This window comes from Corvus kubaryi, unplaced genomic scaffold (genome assembly GCF_017639235.1).
Source record: "Corvus kubaryi isolate FWS band 111438036 unplaced genomic scaffold, C.kubaryi_AGA036_p1.0 136, whole genome shotgun sequence".
NCBI lineage: Eukaryota > Metazoa > Chordata > Aves > Passeriformes > Corvidae > Corvus > Corvus kubaryi.
Window position 1 is genome coordinate 11,714,020 of NW_024580670.1, and position 19,105 is coordinate 11,733,124.

Sequence of the window (19,105 nt, forward strand, 5' to 3'; positions counted from 1 at the left end):
ATCTTCTCCAGTGGTGCTGAGGTGATGGTTATTAAACCAAATCCTCCCGTGGCTGCTGCTTGTGCCATGAGCTCCGAGACCGGGGGAATGAGCTGCCATGTCCACAGCCCCCTGTGGACACACTGATGCCGCTCCACGCTTCCCTCCGCCTGTGCCCCGGGCAGCCCCCTGCCCTCCCTAGCCCAGCTGTGTCCCAGCCAGGACAGTTTATCTCCTGCGCCCAAGGCGGGCCATCAGCTCGGCATTGGCAGCTGCCTTGGCCTGCAGCTCCTTCTCTCTGGCCAGGTCGAGCAGGATTTTCCGTAAGTGAGTGTGGACATCGAGGGACAGGGACACCTTCCTCCCCTTTTTCCTGGGAGCAGCTCTCTTGGTGGCTGGGCTCATTGGCCAGGGCAGTGCTTGTCTTTCTGATCCCTCTAGCAGTGGCAGGCTGGCTTTGTCTGGATGAGACCCTTCCCCAGAGCCATCGTTGCCCCTCCTCATTTTAGGGAGACCTGGCAGCATCTTGTTATCGCTGGTGGTTTCCTGCCTCATCAGCTTCCCTCCATCCACAGCTTGGGGTCCCAGCGGGAGCTGCTCATGGCTCGTTCCCTTCCAGGCTCTCGTTGGTGCCCCGAGGACCACCAGGAAGATGAGCAGCATCCTGCCTCGCAGCGTGGCTGGGAGTGCCTGTGGGGAGCACGTGGCTTGGCGCTGAGCATCACCCCCCTCACCCTGCCATGGCCCCACAGCCCCCCAGGCAGGACATGTCCCCACCAGCGTGTCACCCACAGAACCCCTCCACTCCCTGCACCAGCTGGTGGGGCTTCACCTTCTTTTCAGGAACCCTTCATTATTCCACCTTGATTTTAATCCTCTTGAACAGGATGGGGAGTTTTGTGGAGGCTGAAGGGGACGTGGGAAGCAAATCACCTGGGTGTCCTTGTCCTTTCATACAGCCCCATGCCAGATGCTGGCTGTGCCCTCAATTTCACCCCCTTCCTCTGTCACCCAGAGGAGGAGCCAATCCTGATCCAGAGGGTGTCTGCTTGGGCACTGTGGCTGCTCCCCAACCCATTCCTGCCCTTTGGCCAGGGAAATGTAACGTGCCTGGGGTTTCAGGGCTGGGCGGGATGTGGGGCTTTCTTCCTCCCACACCTTCCCTGGCAGATGTCATTCATCGCAGTGTTGCTGGGCTCTCTGGGGCAAGTGTCACCCACCAAGGAGGGACACGAGCCACTTGGCCTAAAATATGCAGCATATTGATCGCAATGGGGTGACAAGGGCAGGAGTCTGGCCACACATGCTGAGTTGTGTCAAGCCTCAGCCACTTTCTCCACCCCATCCCTCACCCTGATGCAGGGAGGGCCCCAGGGATTGCAGGGTGCTGTGCTACAGGGGGGGATCAGGGTGCTGGGATGTGGGTCAGGGTCAGAGCAGGTGCAGGGGCACTGCTGCACAAATCCTGCTGTATGGCTGCCTCTCCCCAAAATCAGTCACCCAGCAGGGTTTGTCCAGCTGGAAGCAGAGCAGTGAAACCAACCTCCTGCAACATATCTCTGGGGTGGAACCCTTTGGAAAGTACCAGAGTAGGCAGCCAGAGGCGGTTAACTTGCTGGGAAGTGGGGAATGAAAAGCATCCAACCCCCCGCAACCCATTTCCCAGCTAAAAGCCCCTAAAAAGCACTGCCGAGGGCACAGCCTCACCATTTGCAGCAGGTCCTCGTCTCCTCGATGTTCAGGCAGTGCTCCTGGGGTGCAGGGACCACAAGCTGGGGATTTGCTCTGCTCTCTGCCAAGCCCTGGCTCTTATCCTGTCCCAGCTCCACCTCTGACCCGCAGAGGGGGTGACGGTGACGGAGGGGTGGAAATGCTTTTAATATATTTTGCCTAATAGCAGATGAAGTCATCCTGGGATGTGGGTTGGCGTGTGCCCCCTTGCAGCTCTACCAGCTGCATTTGGAGGGGATTGCGGGAACCTGGGACAGCTCAGATGCAATTGTTTCATGTCTGACTTGCAAGATGTTTTTTCTCTGTCTAATTAGGCCTCCCTGCTCCTTGGTAATTACTCAAGGAAGGGAGAGAACAAGCATATTGCTGCTGGCCAGTAACCATGGGCAGCTCTCTGGGCATTGTGCCTCACACGGCCCCCAAACATCTCCTGGTACCAGTTTGGCAGAGTGTCCTGACAGACTCCCTGGTCACATGGAGGACATATCTAGAGACATGTCACCTCCCTGCTGTGCCAAACCCAAGCATTGCTTTGGCTGCTGGTTTGCAGGACACCAGTGGCTTGCAGCTCACCTTAAGGCAGTCCAACTGGAACACCACTGGTTTGCAGGCACCTGCACCAGTCCAGCCTGGCCCAGCCCCTCTGCCAGCTGCCCAAGGTGGGTAGCAGCCTGTAGGCCATGCTGTGGGGTGAGCCCCATATACAAGGGTTTTGACCAAAAGTTCCCCCCTTAGGGACTGTGGGAGCATCCCAAGGCTCTCAGGCTGGGTGAGCACCTGCATGAGATGAGTTGTGGGCACTCAGCCCCGTGGGCTGGCCAAGGCCAGGAGTCAGGGTGCCCAGGGTTCAGACCGCTGGGGGTCTGCCCACCCCTGTGGCCACAGGGTGACCTATCCTTTGCCACCCTCCCTGGGATGGCAGGGAACGGAAATAATGCCAGCTCTGTTCCTTCTCCCAGGGACAGCCAGGAACTCACACCCAGTAGCCAAAATTAGCTGGCAGCACTGATTCACACATTACATCATGCAGCACCACAGACCCACATGCTGACACGTCAGGGCCTGGACAGGGGCTCATGGCCTGGCTTGTGTCAGCTGGGCACGTGCTGGGCATGGGGATGGGGCACTGGATTCCCTGGAAGGGGTGAGGAACAGTGGGCAGCTGGAAAGGGCAGCCCAGCTGGGGTGAGCAGGAGGCATGCCTGACTCAAGAGCTGTCCCCAAACTCCACAGGCAACTCCAGCAACGTGCCAAGAAGTGTGACATGTCCCTGTGAGCGCAGCTTTAATACACATCCCCCCCGCAGTGGTACACATATACATTCGCTGTATACAGATATACACAGAGAGCAGCGTACGTGTGGGGGCCACAAAGCCCACCCGGCAGCCCCTGGGGCTCTGGGGCAGTGAGGGGCATGTCCCTACTCAGCCCTGGGGCTGGGGGGGAACCAGGGGCTGTGACCCCGGCAGCCAACATCACTTTCACAAAGCCTTTGAGAGTAAGCGTGGGCGAGCAGGAACCTCTTCTAACATAGCACCATCCTCAGGGTTTCCCTGACAGGCCTGGGGGTGCAGGTGAGACTCCCCCGGATTAAAGACAGATGGGCTGCTGGCAGGCATGTGAGCTGGAGGATAGCACATGGAAAGAACCTCCAGTCTCCCCACAGGTCATTGCCAAACCATCGCAGCCACAAAAGGGGAACTGGGCCCCAGTTGAGGTTAAGGTGAAATTTATTCAGATGGAGTTGATTGCAGGATGGGGGTGAGTGGTGCTGTGCAGGGAGGCACTGCCCGGCACAAGGATGTGGGCAGCTCTCCTGGCAGAGAGAGGGGAGCAGAGAGGGAGTTTGGGGGTTTGTGGGCGGCAGGAAAGAGTACAAGGGTATTATGTGAGGGGAGGGAGCCCAGCTATGCCAAGTCCCATCTCTGCTTCCAGAGAGAGGGAACAGGGCTAAGAACTGTGCTGTTGGCAACAAATAATTTAAAAATCAAACTGAGAACAGCCCAGGAAACCTCCATATGGGAAAGGGGGTTCAAAGCCTTGGTGGGAGGCAGTTTCCCATTTGATATAAATTTCACCTTAATGACAATAAACTGATATGAAATGAAAAACCCATGAGCAGCATAAAGACAGGTTAGAAATAGCACCAGGTTCCTGCTGGGGCTGGTGGGTGCGTGGCCCCCGCCACCACGGGCAGCCCAGCCCCGGCCGGGGCGGCAGCTGGGCCCCACTTCCAGGCAGCCCTGCCTGCCGAGACACTGCCTGCACCTACACCTTTGGCTGCCCTCCCACCTTGCTGCCGGCACTGCCACGGGAATCTGTGGAGAGAAGCAAGGCGCCGTCAGAGCTGAGGTGGGGAACCAGCACTGTCCCCCCAGCTCTGCATTGCTGAGCCCACGGCACGGGGTGGGGATGCTGCTGGACTTGCCGGTGCCAAGCCGTGCCCAGCTCTGCCTACCTGCCCCTGGGCGCTGCCCGCAGTGCAGCTCACACTCCTCCTTGCTGCCGAAGCGGTTGAGGTTGCCCCGGCAGCCGCTGTACACGAAGGGCCGGCACTCGGTGACTCTTTGGTTGTAGTACCACCGCAGGGTGTAGCGCTGGCAGTCCCCCTCGTCCAGCGGCAGCCTGCAGGGCTCAGCTGCGGGAAAACGCTGCTGGTGAGGGCAGGCAGGGGCTGGCAGCACACTGGCGGCTGCCAGACCCACTTGGCAGAGGAGGGGAAACCCCAGAAGGGGAAGGCGGGGGATGGCTCCCAGCTGAGCATGGGAAGGGTTTGGCTGGAGCCATCTCTGTGCTCTGCCCAGCCGCTGGAATTGAGGGCAGGAGACACCACTCTGGGCAAGCTGTCTCCCAGAACAGCTCCCAGCAAGGAGCTAGAAGGGGGGGTGGCGTGGGGACATGATGGCCACAGCACCCCGTGGAAGGGTTGTGGAGGGACTCTCCAAAGGCTGCTGCCACTGGGACTTCCCTGATCTCCTGGGGCCTTTGGGATCCCTCCTGTGGCTCATGATCAGAGCACAGGAAATCTGCCAGGGCAGCAGGTCCCACCAGCCCAGCACACCACCCATCACTGCTGGTGATGGCTTCAGTGAGGGGGATAGAGCACAAGGTCTGCATGGTGTGGACAGCACAGTGATAGAGAAGGTGCAACCCACCCAGGTACCAGCAAGAGGGCTGCAAATCCCCAGTTCTCCCAGACAGATGGCACAGGGACCCACTGCCCAGCTGGATGCAAAGACACCACCCCAGCAAAACCTGGGGCAGCTCCATGGTTTCCTCCAGTGGCTTCACCCTCAGTGCCAGGTGAGTGCAGGGAAGCTCACCATCCAGTGTGGGCTGCTCCAAGCTGTCCACCTCCGGGACCTCATCATAGTCCTCCTCCTCTCCATCCACACTGTCGTACTCAAGGTCGTCATTGTCAAGCATGATCTGCCTGTCCTGCCCTGGGAGACAGCACCATGCATGAGCAGTGCACACCACACACACGGAGCACAGAAAAAGGGGGACAAGGACTAAAAGCACAGGGATGACACACCCTCCTCCTCCTCAGTGTGTGACAGCTTGAGCACAGGGACTGTGTGAGCGCTGCCAGCAGGGAACGGCTGGGTGGAGAAGGACCCTGTGAAGGGGACACAGGCATCAGGGAAGAGGCAAGGGAGTCTGGGGTGCTTTCCCCTTATTTCCCAAAGGAAAACCACCCCTTTCAGGTGTGGAGCAGTCCAGCACTGCCCCAACCCTGTTGGAGCCTGACAGGGTACACGGACAGGGATGATGGACCTGGAAATACCTGCTCCTCTCTCTGTACCACAAACCAGGGCTGCCATGGGGGCTTCTAGAGGAGGGACAGGCAGGGGAGGCCCAGAGAGACGGCACCCACTTGGAGCCCATCAGGATAGGGACAGGGGAGGGCACAGGGAGGCACACATGCCCATGGGGCCAGATCTTACAGGCCCTCCAGACTCTCCATCACCTGTTTGGTCATGCTCTCTCTCCTGGCGGACAATTCTTCCTCCTCCCTGGGCAGAGTGGAAGCTGCTCCTGGGCTGAGCCCCCCAGCCTCCTTGGAGAGAAAGCACCCACCTCATCCCAGCCCACCCCTTGCCTCCAATCCCACTCCTCCAGCCTACCCTCCCCTCCAGCACTGCTGACCCCTGCAAGACCCCTGCCCCAGTTCTGATACCCAAGCATAGATGGGGTGCAGTTCCTGTGACCTCTTCAGTTGGGCAGACCCTGGCAGCACCCAGACCCCACTGGCACCATCCCAAACCAGCTGCCCCTGGGGATCCCTGTTGCACCATCACTTTTGCCACACACCATCCCTTCTCCCTGTGCAGGGTCCTACGCTGACGCTGACCCTGACTGAAGGGTCATGGAGAGTGCCAGCCACCTCCAGCTCCCCAAAACCAGTGGCACACCTGGGTGCCGGGGCCCCTTCAGTGCCACACGCGTGGGGCAGGGGGGTAGGAAGGAAGAGCCGCAACCTGAGTGCTCACGTGAATCCTGGTGCTGTGGGAAGTGGCCACCGCAGGCTGTGGGAGAGACAGGGTGGGGGTCAGGGGCAGCAGGTGCAGACCCCCAGCCCCAGGGCAGCAGTGGGAGATGCTCACCACAGTGCTGGCTCATCTCCTGCCTGACGAAGGCACGGATCTCCTCCTCCTGCCAGGCACACGAAGGGGCAAAGGTCGCACAGAGTAATGGGGGATGGTGCAATTAAAGAGGAGAAAAAACCCTTTCCCAAGGTCCAGAAGAGCCCAGAGGTGAGGGCAGCCCCTCCATCAGTGGCAGTGGGATGGATCCAGCATCCCTTCCCACCCCACTGACCTGAGTGCCACAAGCCTATGGGTCCTGGCTCCTTACCGTCATGCCTGGCTCCCCCTTCTCCCCACGGAGCCCGTGGCTGCCAGGACTGCCCTGGAGACAGCAGAAAGGAGGTGGGAAGCTGGCCCTGGCTGGAGCTCGTGCAGGCAGGGGCAGGCACCCCTGCACTCACCTGCTCTCCTCTCTCGCCGGGGATGCCGGGCACACCACGTGCACCCGGCACTGACTGTCCAGGGGGGCCTCTCTCCCCCTGCAAAGGACATGTGCTCAGGATCTGGCTGGTGGGTGCTGGAGCCTCTCTGCTCTCCCCAGAACCAGGGATGTGCTGCTTTTCCCACCCCTGCACCCCAGGGGTGCCATTGCAGGTGGGAATGGGGACAGGTCCAGCTCAACTCAAGGACAGGCAGGGTCCCAGACCCCTCAGACTCCCATCCCCTGGGCAGAGGGACACAAGGGAGGAACCCAAAGCCAGAAAGCTGGCAGGGCAGGACAGAGCTGGGACATGACTCCAGATGCTACCCACCCCTCACCCACTAAGGGGACTGGGTCCTCCCATCCTCACAGCCCCAGAGGGGGACCAGTCACCTGTGGTGAGGACTCACCTTCTGGCCCTGCATGCCCTCGGGACCTCGTGGGCCAACGCTGCCTGGGGGCCCGGGGGGGCCAGGAGCACCGTCACTGCCCCGGGGACCAGGGCCACCAATAACACCCGGGGCTCCCTGGAGGAGAGGCAGAGGGTGAGGCCAGGGGTGTCAGAGTCCCCAACTCCAGAGCAGATGCCATGGACATCCTCTGACCCCACAGCTGGGCATCCCCAAAGAACTAGCACTGGTGCCTTCTTGTGAAGTGCAGGGAGTTGTTGTCATTTATTGTTTAGTGACATAATTTAGAGCAGCACCAAATGACTCCCCTGGGAGCATCAGGCTCTGATATGCTTCCAACCAAGGCTGTATCCTGGTACAAGCAATGTGGTGCAATGCATCCCATCCCTTTCCAGCCTGCTCACCCGGTCTCCTTTCTCCCCCTGGTCTCCTTTGGCTCCCTGCTGCCCATCAAATCCCCGGTCACCCTGCAAAGAGGAAGGGACAGGCAGCAGGGGACAGACAGTGGGGGGCAGGCAGCGAGGGAATGAAGTGCCAGCACAGCTTTTCCCAGCACTGCTCTAACCTACCTTGGGTCCCATGAGCCCTTCCTTCCCAGGAATGCCTGGTGGTCCTGATAGACCCAGCTCTCCCTGGGGGACAGAGCAGATGTCCATCAGCCACCAGCCATGGTTCCTGTCCCACCCCAGTGTCAGTGCAGTGCTTACCGGCTCGCCTTTCCGCCCTGACAGTCCTGAGCGCCCCGGGATCCCTGGCTCTCCCTACAGCGGGCAGGAGAGAGGCAGGGCAGTCAGTCCTTCACCCCTCAATGCTCACCCCAGAGCCCAAGGCAGAAGAGGGGACCCCATGACCCTGTCGCGGGGTCAAGGTCTGGCCTCAGCCATCTCCCTGCTCCCGCTGGCTGACGGAGGGGATCCAAAGGGCCACAGCCTCCAGGCAACATCCAGGCTCCTGCAGCACCCTACAGGCACCCACTCACCTTCTCACCCTTGTCCCCATTGAGGCCACAGGCACCTTTCATGCCCCGGTCACCCTGCAAGCATGAGGAGGGAAGTCAGAGTCATGCCAAGCCAGCACTTGTCCTGGCCAGGAGAGCACTGGCAGCCAGAGAGGCCAACCCACCTTGAGGCCACGCATGCCCAGGGGTCCCATGTCCCCCTTCTCTCCCCGGGCCCCAGGGATCCCATTGCGGCCAGGCTGACCCTGTGGGAGAGCACACAGCATGACGAGGGTCTGCTCCTGCCCTGCAGTGACGTGGCAGAGGCACCAAGACACAACTTCTCACCGGCTCGCCAGGCTCTCCCGGCACTCCAACCTCTCCCTGGGGAAGGCAAAGGCATCAGTCAGGGCAGGCAAGGGGGATGGTGCCACCAGCATCCCCCAGCAGTGGGGCTGCCCAGCTCCGTACCTTCTGCCCGCTAGGGCCACGTGCCCCAGGGAAGCCCATGGAGCCCTTCTCTCCTTGTTCACCCCTCATCCCCTGCAAGCAGAAACTCAGATCAGCACAGGGCAGGAGGGAGAGCTCCAGCCACTGCATGGCCACTGCACAGCCATGGTCATCTCCGTGGCCAGGTCTGGCAGCTCCCCTTGCACCATGTCCCTGGTGCCTACTAGCACCAGCACATAGGGCACAGGGATGCCATCATGCCCTGCTTCCTCTGTCCATCACGCTGTCAACAGCCCTCCATGATCCCTAACCCAGCAGCTCCCAGCCTGGCACAAGTTCCCCCAGACCTGTACCTTCTCTCCGAGCATGCCTTGCTCCCCCTTGTCCCCCTTGTCCCCTTCTGTGCCCTTCAGGCCACGCTCTCCCTGCAAAGGAGGAAACACAGGGAGGGGCCAGGGAATGAGGAGAAGCTCAGACACACATCAGGGTGGGGAGGACAGACCTCGCTGGGGGCAGGAACATGGGGGTCTGTAGGGTGGCTGAAGGAGAGGGGACAATATGTTTTGCAAGGGAGGGTCCCTGAGCAGGAAGAAGCTCCCCCAGCTCCTCCCAGAGGGACAGGGAGGATGGGGAGAGGGAGGACAGGGACAGCTCTTACCGGTTCCCCCTTGCTGCCCCGTGCTCCAGGCGGCCCCTCCACCACCACAGTATCGCCCTGTACACCCAAAGCAGAGAGAGAGGTGGGGGTGAGCAGGGGGGCCAGGGCTGCTGCCTGCCTTCCCACTGCCCCCCACCCCAAGGACTCACCTTGTCTCCTTTGGGTCCTGGGGCCCCAAGGTCCCCCTGTGAGGAAGGTGAGATGCTGCAAGGATGCACTGCAGGGAGCAGGCAGCACCTCCCAGTACCTGGAGGTGCATCATTCTCCCCCCAGCTCCTCGGCCCACAGAGTCCCTTACCTTGTCCCCACGTTCCCCCCGGTTCCCAGGCAAGCCCTGTGGAGGAGAAGAGAGGAGTGGTCAGGAAGGGGCCTGGATCAGGGTGCAGCTGGGGAAGGGGGGTACTTACTGCTGGCCCACGATCCCCTTCTGGCCCTGGGCGCCCATCTTCACCCTGCAAGAAGGAAGGGATGTGAGAAAGGGGTTTAGGTTGGGGGCTCCCCAGCATCACCCCATCCCAGGGACAGCTGCAGCTCTGGCGCAGAGTCCTGTCAGGGCTGGTACCATGAGCCTTCCTGTCCCTGGCTGTGGGGACCTGGGGGGACTGTGGCAGTACCTACCCGTGGTCCCGGGTCACCACGTTCACCTCTGGCTCCTGGCAGCCCGGCCCCCGCAGCCCCCTGCCAGGGGAACGCAAGAACTCATCCCCATCCTCGCTGCCCACAGCTCCTCCCAGCCCTGCCAGGTACCCCCCATGCCAGGGAACACCCCACAGTCCCCACCACCTCTCTGGGTGCCTGGTGCACAGGAAGCTCCCATGTGCCACCATCCAGAGCGGGCTCAGCACCCTCAGGGGGAGGTGGCTGCAGGGACACTCCTCAAGAGAAGCAGCCTCCCACCTCTCATGCTATAGGGCTGCCCTTAGTCCTACCTTGTCTCCCTTCAGGCCAGGGGCCCCTTGTATGCCCTAAAAGAAAGGAGGAGGGTGAGCAAGCCGCAGGAGGAAGGCAATGCCAGACACCCTTCAGACTCCCACCGCGGTGCCGGACACTGCAGCAATGCCCCGCCCCAGGGGCCAGGGAGCTGCGGCTGGGTCCCTGTCAGCCTGTCTGACACAGCGGCGAGGCGGGGGCAGAGCCTGCACCCCCAGGAATGCTGGGGCACCATACTCACGGCCGGCCCTGGGGGCCCCACAGGTCCTGGTGGTCCAACGGTGCCATCCCTGCCTGGAAAGCCGATCAAACCCTGGCAGAGAAAAAGCAGGGAATGGGCAGAGGCTGTGGCTGGGAGGCAGTGGGGCTTGCAGGGGCCTCACGGACACTGCACAAGGGTCCGGGGTCACCAGGACCAATGATGCCACGTTCTGGTTGTAGTCTTTACCCTCTCTCCTGGGGAACCCGGAGGGCCAGGCTGTCCATTTTCCCCTCTCAGGCCTGGCTGTCCTGGCGTCCCAGCAATGCCTGCTAAGCCTGGGGGTCCTGGTAATCCTGGCAAGCCAGTGTCACCCTGAAGCAGGGAAGTAAAAGATAAAGCCCACAAAAGCAGCTCCTCAGGAGTGTGGTTTTCACTCAGCCAGCCAAGCTAGAGCATCACTGGGGCATTAGGGACGTGATCAGAGCCAGGGTGACACGAGGACCGAGGTTACCTTCAAACCTGGAGGCCCATCCTGTCCTGGTGGTCCCCGTGCACCGACACCCGGTGATCCCTGTGAGGTGGCAGTGAGTGTGTGGCACATCACCTGGCTGGTGGGCATGGGGGTGCCAGGGCCACCAGGCCAGCCACAGCATCCCCCAGGGTGGGGGATCCCCCGGGGGGCAGGGGACACGTACCTTCTCCCCTTTGGCTCCAGAGGATCCCTTGGCTCCCTGTGAAGACACCAAGCCCCCAGAAGACCTGGGCAGTAGGTGGCAAGGGCACAGATCCCAGCCTCTGCCAGCATCCACTGTCCCCAATATCCACCCACCACCCCCATATGCCTCCTACTCACATCTTCCCCAGGATCTCCTGGCTCCCCAAACCTTCCTGGCTCCCCCTGGCAGGGGAAAACAAGGAAAAAGCAGATGTGTGGGATTATGAGCTGGGGGAGCAGCTGCAGCTGGATCCCCACACTGTGGCCAAGCAGCCAGGGTGTCAGGGACCCCACAACCCAGAGGGCAGCGCTCACCTTCTCGCCCTTGGGGCCTGGCAAGCCTCGGTCACCCTTGGAGCCCTGTTGGGGACAGCAGTGTTAGGGGAGGGGGCAGCCACAGGGCTGGCTTGCTCCCCAGAAGGCAAGGGTGGTGGGAGGGGATGAGGTTAATGGTAGGGAAAGGTTAATGAGGGGAGATGGGGGTAATGGGGGTGTCGGGGTTTACGGGGTGACTCACGGGCTCTCCCAGCAGCACACCCTCCAGCAGCGCCGGCTCGCCCTGCAGGGACACGTGGGTGCTCAGATGTGCCTACAGAGGATGCCAGTGCCCAGCAGATCCCTGCCCATCCCAGCCCTCACACCCTGGCTCCTCACCTTCTCTCCCTTGGCTCCGGGGGGACCAGCGATGGCCTGGGGCACAGATGAGAGAGTGGGCAGGTGAGTAGGGCTGCACAGGGATGCTCCCCCTCATCCTGGCCAGGAACACTGGACAAGGCAGCTCTGCACTCACCTGCCCTGGGGCTCCAGCATCCCCTGGCTCTCCCTTGGGACCAGCAGGCCCCGAAGGTCCCGGTAAGCCCTGGGACAAGCGGCACAGCCCTCAGCCTTAGCTGCAGACAACCCAGCCTGAGCTGCATGGGGGTTCCCCTGGGATGGGGCAGGGTGAGCATCAACATACCATCTTCCCAGGCATTCCTGCCTCACCGTCCTTCCCTGGCACACCATCCCTGCCTGGCACACCTGGCTTCCCACTCTCCCCCTGCAGGCAGTAAGAGTGGGGCTGGGGCGTGGGGGTCCTACAGCCTCCCAGGCAGCCCCAAGCAGCCACACCGATGGCAGCCAGATGTGGGGGGCAGCACACTCACCACTTGTCCTGGCAGCCCAGGGACACCCGGTGGGCCCTGCAATGGAGACATGAGCAGGAATCAAGAAGTATCCCAGGCACCAGGAACAGCCAAGGGGCGGGTTTGGGGTGTTGCAAATATTCACCCCTGGACCGGGGGGGCCAAGGGGTCCTGGCAGGCCCATGTTGCCCTGGGGGCCAGGCAAGCCCTGCAATGGAAACAGCCACATCAGAGAGGGGATGGCACAGCCAGGACCTTGGCTGCCCCTGTGGGAAGGTGTATTGGAGTGTGACTGGCTGATTTTGGGGGGGTCAGGTGGGTGCTGGCAGGGAAGGTATGAGTACTCACACGGATGCCAGAGCCAGGGTCCCCCGGATCACCCTGTGAAGAACATGCTGCATCAGCCCCACCACCCCAACCCACCAGCTACTGTGGTCACAGCCATATCTGCATACCTGGATCCAGGAGAGGGCCCAGCCCAAATATCCCTCCCTCCAGCCCAAAACTTCCCAAAATGTGGCCCTCCCTCCAGTCCCCAAATCTGGCAAGGCACCATTTTCCCTCTGCCAGGCTGGACATGGCAATGCTGATGCAGATGCCAATGCCTCTGCCTTACCTTGGCACCAGCTGGGCCCGGGGTCCCTGGTGGGCCAGTGCTGCCCTGCAGGGGACAAGGGGACATTGTTGGGGTGGTGCTTGCTGGTGGCACAGGACAGGGAGGGGGCAGCAGGGCCACTCAGTCCCAGCACTGCCACCCCAGCTCCACTCCCTGGGGGAATGCCCACCCTGGCTGACATTGCCCTGGCATGACAGTCCCCTGCACCTGGTGCAAGGTGGCTCCTTACCGGAGGTCCTGGGGGTCCTGGGTCTCCCTGATTGCCCTGAAGGGAGGAAGAAATGGGATTACTGCAGAAATGGGTTTTCCCCAGTGGGGGCATGGGGTGTCCCCAGGGAGAGCAGACCCTGACAGTGCCAGCGGCTCTTGTAAGCACCAAGTAAGACAAGCCTGACAGGTCCTGCTAAGCTGTGGGGGGCCAAGGACCCAGTCCAGCAACAGGGTGACCCCCATGGACTCAAACACCAAGCACTCACGGCCACGAGCCCCCAGCTGTGTGCTGAGGTGGTGGGGCACAGGGACATGGGGGACACACAGACACCTACCGGGCGTCCCAGCACGCCAGGGAAGCCTGGCAAGCCCTGCAAAGAACCACATCAGGGTCAGTGGACAAGCAGAAACCCACCACATCTACACAGCCCTGCCTGCCCCCCAGGAATGCTCCCCATTCCCAGTGTGTGGTAATCAGCCAGGAGAGGCCCCCTAAAGCTCTGCAGGCCCTGCATGGGGTGAGGGAGGTGAGAGGGGGCAGGGAAGGAGGTGAATGAGGCATAAAAGCTTCTGCTGGTGCTGGTGATGGCTCGTGTGACACCACAGGACCTCCCCCAATCCCAGCCTGCATCCCCCCACCATGTTCCCACTCACCGGCTTCCCCTCAGGGCCTGCCAGCCCTCTCTCACCCGGGAGACCCTGGAGCAAAAGACGGAGACGGGGAAGGGGTCAGTGCCAGGCAGGGGCCGGGGTCAGTGCCAGGCAGGGGAACAGTGCAGTACCCACCGGGGCACCGTCCCTGCCCTTCTCGCCAGGCTCCCCTCGGTCACCCCGCGAGCCACCTTCACCCTGCAGTGGGGACAGGCACAGGGTCACAGGACAGACAGGGATCTTCCCATGACCTCCCAGGGCCTGCTGACACCCAAAGAGGGGTGTGCCCAGCAGTGCCCCCACGCAGGGCTTTGCTCCCTTTTGACATTGGAGACTTATAACCTCAGACCTTATCTCCTTTGGGTCCCCGCTCACCCTCGGCTCCTGGCTCACCCTGTGTTGGGAAGAAGACAGATGCCATCAGCCCTTGCTGCCCCTCTGTACCATCACCATCCTCAGTCCCAGCTCATGATGTTGCCCCAGCTCGGCTGCCTTGGCTGCCCTTCTCCTTTCAGACCAGCCACACACCTTCACTCCCTTGGGTCCGATGGGGCCGCGTTCGCCTGGGAGGCCCATCAGGCTGCCCTCCACCACGTCTACCTGTGGGCAGGGCGCAGTCAGGGCCAGCACCCAGGGGACTTCAGGAAGGTCCCCTCAGGGGCAAAGCCCTCCCCAAGCCCCTGTGCCAAGGGACTGGATGTGGCCATCCATCCCCAGAGGGGCAGGCTGGCACCTTGATGATGGTCCCCAGCAGCAGCCATCACCTACCTTGGGCCCTGGGGGCCCTGGGGGTCCAGGCAAGCCATCCCTTCCCTGGGAAGGGTAGAGAAATAGGTTGAGTGTCAAAGGGCGTGGGAGAGCAGAGCCACCCTGGTATGGGCACTCCTGGCCTCTGCAGGGCATGCACCTGCCCCACGGAGAGCCCTGCATCCCCTCAAGAGGGGCACAACGCAAGAGGGGATGGAGGGCACCATGTCCCCATCCCAGCTCACCTGCTCACCTCGGTCGCCCTTCTCACCCCGGTCGCCCTGTGAAAACACCACGGTGGCTGTCACAGGGCTGTCCCCAAGCCTCTAGACCAGGTCCCCCAGACTTCACCTCGCACCTCCACACACACTCACCTTCTCACCAGACCGCCCAGACTCCCCCAGCTCCCCGGCCCGGCCTGGCACTCCGGGAATGCCTGGTTTGCCAGGCTCCCCTGGCTGCCCGGGCGGGCCCTCGGGACCCCGCTCACCCACGGCCCGGCCCATGGGGCCCTGCGGGCCGGGGGTACCAGGGTCCCCCTTGTCACCTTTGGGTCCTCGCTCGCCAGGGAAGCCTAAGGAGCCCTGCAAAACATAAGCTGCACTGCCAGAGCCAGCCCTGAGGCGGGGCTGTGAGCCTCCCCCAAACACCCCAGGGCTGAGCTGGCTGCATGACCCCCGCCAGCCAGCCCAGAAAGCGGGAGTGGGGCAGAGTGTTTGGGCTTGGCATCGAGCCTGGCTCCACTCACCTCTCGGCCTGGGGGCCCCCTTTCTCCTGGATCCCCCCGACTGCCCTTCTGGCCCCGCAGCCGCTCAGACACTGGCAGAAACGAGTCTGAGCTCCCGTCATAGGCACCCGTGAGCTCCTTCAGGGATGAAACCTGGGAGGGAGGAGAGAGCCACTGGTCAGGGCATAAGTGGAACCCAGCTGTGGCAGCACCCCACAGTCCTGCTAACCCGCCCTAAATTGCTTGGATCTCCCACCACTGCCCATGCCCTCTTCCTGCTGCCATGTGGCAGGAAAAAGCTCCAGCCTGACAGTCAGGAAATACATACCTTGATGCCAAGCGCTTCCAGGCTACGTTCAATGTTCTGCAATAGAAAGACATGAAATACAAAGCAGGTGCTCGTCTGTTCCCACCCTGGGGACTGTGGACAGTTCTCCATCCCCCAGGGCTGATGCTGCTGTCCCAGCACAGTAGGTCAGGGTAGGGACTCACCACTGTAGTCCCAGGGTCTCCACGTGCTCCAGGGTTGCCAGGTCGCCCCTAGGTTTACAGGAAAAGAGGGAATGAGAAGATGTACAGAGGTGCAGCCAGAGGGGTGAGCAGTGAGGTTTCAGAGTTAACCCTTTGGTGCTGCCTGGGCAGGGGCTGTAGTTGTGATTAGGGTGCTCGCAGCTTGCCAGGCTCAGTGCTGGGTACTCACCGGCTCCCCTCGCAGTCCAGGCTCCCCTGGGTCCCCCTGAAACACAGCAAAGGGGTCAAGGGGAGCAGTCAGGCTTCCCAGAACCAACTGCAGCACCAGGGTCCAGCCCCGTCATCATGGAGGTGGGGACTCCTGCCAGGGATTTATTCCCTCTGGCATGTGGTCCCCCCCAGACCTTGGGGGGCTGGGGGGCAGGAGCACACTTACCTTTGGTCCGGCTACCCCACGGAGGCCTGGGGAGCCCTGGAAGACATGGAGGTGACATAGTAGCACCCAGCAGCCATGGACACAGGGCAGTGCCCTGAGGGAGCCATGGATGCGGGTCCTGCCTGCCTCAGAGCAGTCCGGACGCCAGGGTCTGGTGCTGAGTGGCACCGTGGGGTTGAGAACTACACACCTGCCCTGGGGGCCCGACCAGCCCTGGGACACCGGGAAGGCCAGGGGGGCCGAGGGGGCCTGGCACTCCTCTGTCCCCCTGCTCGCCCTTGGCACCGCTGCGGCCCTGCCGAGAGAGCAGTATCACTCCCAGAACCTGGACGCAGGTTTGTCCCTGATGGGGGCAAGTACCAGCACCCCCCATCACCACACTGCTCTTTGGGGAGTACTCACCTCTCTGCCAGGGACTCCTGTATCCCCTTTGTCTCCCTAACCAGGAGAGAAAGGAGTTTGAGGGATGCTGCCCCATCCCATGGCCCAAAATGGTGCTCCTGGTCCGAGCAGGGAGCAGCCACCAGGCTTGTGGGGATCACATAGGGACCATGCAGGAACCACCCATGGATCATCTCCTTACCTTTCTCCCATCCTCTCCTGGCGTCCCATCTTCTCCCTGGGGACAAAGGCTGCCTGTCAGCACACCACTCAACCATCTCAGCATGGGTACAAACCAGGGGATGGCTCAGAGCATGAGGATTCTTTGCCACTCCTCCCCTTGCCTTATGTTGTACTGGGATCACTATCCCTCAGCATCCTGGGAGAGCCCCAAAGTCAAGCCCTGCTTCCCCTACTCACATTCTTGCCATTCAGGCCAGGTTTGCCATCCTCACCGGGTTTGCCCTGGGAGGAAAAAAAGGCAGTGAGGCAGCCCCCCAGGTTCTCCACCAGCCAGGGACACCAGCAGCCAGGGGTGCCTGGGCCCCACTGGAGCCCCAAGGTGCAGGGAAGGGGGAGCTGCCTGATGGATCCAGCTGGGATCCAAGAGGGCATGGGGCAGGATGTGTCCCCAGGCTGGCTGGTACTTACAGGGATGCCGGGTGGTCCCAGGGGACCCACAGGGCCAGGTGGTCCCTGCTCCCCACGCAGCCCGGGCAGCCCCTGTGGGGAAAGGAGATGGTGGGAGCACAAGGCAGCAGGGCACCCATCTGCCACAGCCAGCCCTGGGAGCAGGGAGTGTGTCTGGCAGTGGCACCCTGCTGGGGACAGGGAGGGTCGGGTCCTGTTGCACTGCCCTGGGCCAAGTAGCATGGGACAGGACATTGGTCCCTTGCAAGTCTGATGGCCCCAGCAGGAACACAACCTAAAGCTGCTCTCTCCAGAGGTACTTACATCCCGGCCAGGATCTCCCTGCTTTCCTGGGTCCCCCTGCAAACAAGGAGGAGGTGAGGACAGGGACATTCCCATCCTGCCAAAGGCCCCCCCTCGAGAGCATCCCCAGCCTGGAGCAGAGGGTGTGCAGGGGGACAGCTCCTCCCACCCCATCATCCCTCCATCCCACGTGGCACCCAGGGACAGACATTTCCCCCACCTTGGACCACACTCACCCGCAGCCCAGCAGGCCCTGGGGGCCCAGGTTTGCCTTCCAGCCCGTTGCGGCCATCCAGCCCTGGTGGGCCACGGTCCCCCTGTAAGAGAGCAGGGCAGGACAGTTGGAGTTTTGGGTGGGATGGGGATGCTGTGAGGCAGCCCTTAGCCCCCAATCCCCTCACCTTCTCTCCTGGCAGGCCTCGGTCCCCAGGGTCACCCTACGGGGTGGGAAGAGAAAGTGAGCATCATCTCCCATTAACAGAAGCTGCACAGGGCACGGGTCCCCTGTTCAGACCCCCACGGGAAAGGGGACACTTACCCGTGTGCCAGGGGCGCCACGGGGGCCCTCCACACCCTGCAAGAGAGAGACATGCTCAGCAGTGGGGCATGGGGGGAAAGGAGGGGATCCTGGGTGCTCTGCAGGCAGTCCCTGTACACCAGGACCCCCTGCAGAACATCCCCCATTGTGCTGTCCCAGTGCCTCTCACACCAGGGACCCAGCACCTACCCTCTCTCCAGGCACTCCAGGGGAGCCAGCATCACCCCGGGCGCCCTTGGCACCATCCTCGCCAGGGTCACCAGGGTCCCCCTGCCAGGGAAGGGCACAGCAGTCAGAGGGCACTGCGCTGTGCCAAGCCTGTGCCAGAGTGCACAGTGCTGGTGCTGTGTAGTTTAGGGGTGAGGTGATAGAAAAGGTCTCAAAAGAAGAGGCACAGGCTGGAAAAGAGGTGACTGGGCTCGATGCAGCTCCCGTTGGGGGAATGGAGGCCAGAGTGTGGTTGCAGAAGGAAGGCACCAAGCAGCACTGCTGAGCCAGGAGCCAGCTCAGCCACAGCTGGGGACCACAATGCCACCCAGCACAGAGCACTGCCTGTGGCCAAAACTGTCCTGAGCCTAAGCTGGTTTGTAAAAGCAGAATGCCCAGAGCGTAGGGTGCTGCCGTGGGACCCCTGTGGGGCTGGGGAGCCAGGAGCACACCAATTCTTTTGGAGACCTCAGCCCTACAGGGCCTCCTCCCAGCACCAGCAGGAGTGTCAGCCCATGTGTCCCTGGATCCCATGTGCCTCTCAGTCGTGGTGCACATCAGCTGCACATGGCAGAGGCTGTTTTGGGCAGGGAGGGCTTGATGGACAATGATCCCAGTGCCCAGGCAGAGCCCAGAGGACAGCAGAGGGTAGCCCATCACAGCATGCCAGGGACTCACTCATTACCTTCTCCCCCTTTTCCCCAGCTCCTCCGAGCCCAACATCGACCTGTGGGGCAGAGAGGAGCTGTTGGAACACATGGGGCTGGACACCAGCCCGTGGGCAGGGAGAAGAGGGAGACAGAACGTACAGTTCTTCCTGGGGGTCCAGGAGGCCCCTGAAAGAAGGGCAAGGAAAGCAGGTTAAGGGGAGCTGGTGCAGCCCAGGGGAGGGCACAGCTGGCTCCGGGGTTGGGGGGCCACACGTGGCCCAGTGTCACTCACCGGGTCCCCACGGTCACCCTTGCTCCCTGGTGCTCCAGGGCTGCCCTGCAGGAAAGAGGGGTGGAGTCAGAGGGGGAGGGAATGGGGGACCCACGGGGTG

General features: G+C 62.0%; 1 protein-coding gene across 12 annotated transcripts in view; it reads right to left on the reverse strand.

Annotated features, from left to right (window-relative positions):
* Window positions 1-2,977: 2,977 nt before the first annotated feature.
* COL7A1 (collagen type VII alpha 1 chain) overlaps window positions 2,978-19,105 on the reverse strand; it is a 31,361-nt gene continuing 15,233 nt past the window's right edge. For 4 of the 12 annotated variants that reach the window (XM_042017243.1, XM_042017237.1, XM_042017212.1 and 1 more), the window contains exons 56-120: window positions 19,006-19,050; window positions 18,873-18,899; window positions 18,749-18,790; window positions 18,046-18,126; window positions 17,857-17,892; window positions 17,720-17,755; window positions 17,555-17,635; window positions 17,340-17,375; window positions 17,037-17,108; window positions 16,806-16,850; window positions 16,588-16,623; window positions 16,407-16,442; window positions 16,195-16,299; window positions 16,005-16,040; window positions 15,798-15,833; window positions 15,590-15,637; window positions 15,426-15,461; window positions 15,119-15,250; window positions 14,745-14,954; window positions 14,616-14,651; window positions 14,392-14,436; window positions 14,152-14,223; window positions 13,973-14,017; window positions 13,759-13,821; window positions 13,627-13,671; window positions 13,308-13,343; window positions 12,992-13,027; window positions 12,763-12,807; window positions 12,495-12,527; window positions 12,292-12,354; window positions 12,168-12,203; window positions 11,981-12,061; window positions 11,813-11,881; window positions 11,677-11,712; window positions 11,540-11,581; window positions 11,338-11,382; window positions 11,161-11,205; window positions 11,003-11,038; window positions 10,819-10,878; window positions 10,554-10,679; window positions 10,347-10,418; window positions 10,105-10,140; window positions 9,794-9,853; window positions 9,583-9,627; window positions 9,474-9,509; window positions 9,325-9,360; window positions 9,176-9,232; window positions 8,871-8,942; window positions 8,539-8,610; window positions 8,416-8,451; window positions 8,253-8,333; window positions 8,110-8,163; window positions 7,838-7,891; window positions 7,700-7,762; window positions 7,535-7,597; window positions 7,131-7,247; window positions 6,701-6,778; window positions 6,568-6,621; window positions 6,318-6,366; window positions 6,126-6,239; window positions 5,681-5,770; window positions 5,246-5,329; window positions 5,034-5,153; window positions 4,169-4,348; window positions 2,978-4,028 (exon numbers count right to left, since the gene is read on the reverse strand). In XM_042017243.1, the coding sequence (XP_041873177.1) occupies window positions 3,979-4,028; window positions 4,169-4,348; window positions 5,034-5,153; window positions 5,246-5,329; window positions 5,681-5,770; window positions 6,126-6,239; window positions 6,318-6,366; window positions 6,568-6,621; window positions 6,701-6,778; window positions 7,131-7,247; window positions 7,535-7,597; window positions 7,700-7,762; window positions 7,838-7,891; window positions 8,110-8,163; window positions 8,253-8,333; window positions 8,416-8,451; window positions 8,539-8,610; window positions 8,871-8,942; window positions 9,176-9,232; window positions 9,325-9,360; window positions 9,474-9,509; window positions 9,583-9,627; window positions 9,794-9,853; window positions 10,105-10,140; window positions 10,347-10,418; window positions 10,554-10,679; window positions 10,819-10,878; window positions 11,003-11,038; window positions 11,161-11,205; window positions 11,338-11,382; window positions 11,540-11,581; window positions 11,677-11,712; window positions 11,813-11,881; window positions 11,981-12,061; window positions 12,168-12,203; window positions 12,292-12,354; window positions 12,495-12,527; window positions 12,763-12,807; window positions 12,992-13,027; window positions 13,308-13,343; window positions 13,627-13,671; window positions 13,759-13,821; window positions 13,973-14,017; window positions 14,152-14,223; window positions 14,392-14,436; window positions 14,616-14,651; window positions 14,745-14,954; window positions 15,119-15,250; window positions 15,426-15,461; window positions 15,590-15,637; window positions 15,798-15,833; window positions 16,005-16,040; window positions 16,195-16,299; window positions 16,407-16,442; window positions 16,588-16,623; window positions 16,806-16,850; window positions 17,037-17,108; window positions 17,340-17,375; window positions 17,555-17,635; window positions 17,720-17,755; window positions 17,857-17,892; window positions 18,046-18,126; window positions 18,749-18,790; window positions 18,873-18,899; window positions 19,006-19,050 (4,044 nt within the window). In that variant the 3' untranslated portion in view covers window positions 2,978-3,978. Of the gene's footprint in view, window positions 4,029-4,168; window positions 4,349-5,033; window positions 5,154-5,245; window positions 5,330-5,680; window positions 5,771-6,125; window positions 6,240-6,317; window positions 6,367-6,567; window positions 6,622-6,700; window positions 6,779-7,130; window positions 7,248-7,534; window positions 7,598-7,699; window positions 7,763-7,837; window positions 7,892-8,109; window positions 8,164-8,252; window positions 8,334-8,415; window positions 8,452-8,538; window positions 8,611-8,870; window positions 8,943-9,175; window positions 9,233-9,324; window positions 9,361-9,473; window positions 9,510-9,582; window positions 9,628-9,793; window positions 9,854-10,104; window positions 10,141-10,346; window positions 10,419-10,553; window positions 10,680-10,818; window positions 10,879-11,002; window positions 11,039-11,160; window positions 11,206-11,337; window positions 11,383-11,539; window positions 11,582-11,676; window positions 11,713-11,812; window positions 11,882-11,980; window positions 12,062-12,167; window positions 12,204-12,291; window positions 12,355-12,494; window positions 12,528-12,762; window positions 12,808-12,991; window positions 13,028-13,307; window positions 13,344-13,626; window positions 13,672-13,758; window positions 13,822-13,972; window positions 14,018-14,151; window positions 14,224-14,391; window positions 14,437-14,615; window positions 14,652-14,744; window positions 14,955-15,118; window positions 15,251-15,425; window positions 15,462-15,589; window positions 15,638-15,797; window positions 15,834-16,004; window positions 16,041-16,194; window positions 16,300-16,406; window positions 16,443-16,587; window positions 16,624-16,805; window positions 16,851-17,036; window positions 17,109-17,339; window positions 17,376-17,554; window positions 17,636-17,719; window positions 17,756-17,856; window positions 17,893-18,045; window positions 18,127-18,748; window positions 18,791-18,872; window positions 18,900-19,005; window positions 19,051-19,105 lie in introns of those variants that run through there. The other 8 variants (XM_042017270.1, XM_042017269.1, XM_042017231.1 and 5 more) reach the window with 8 other exon arrangements.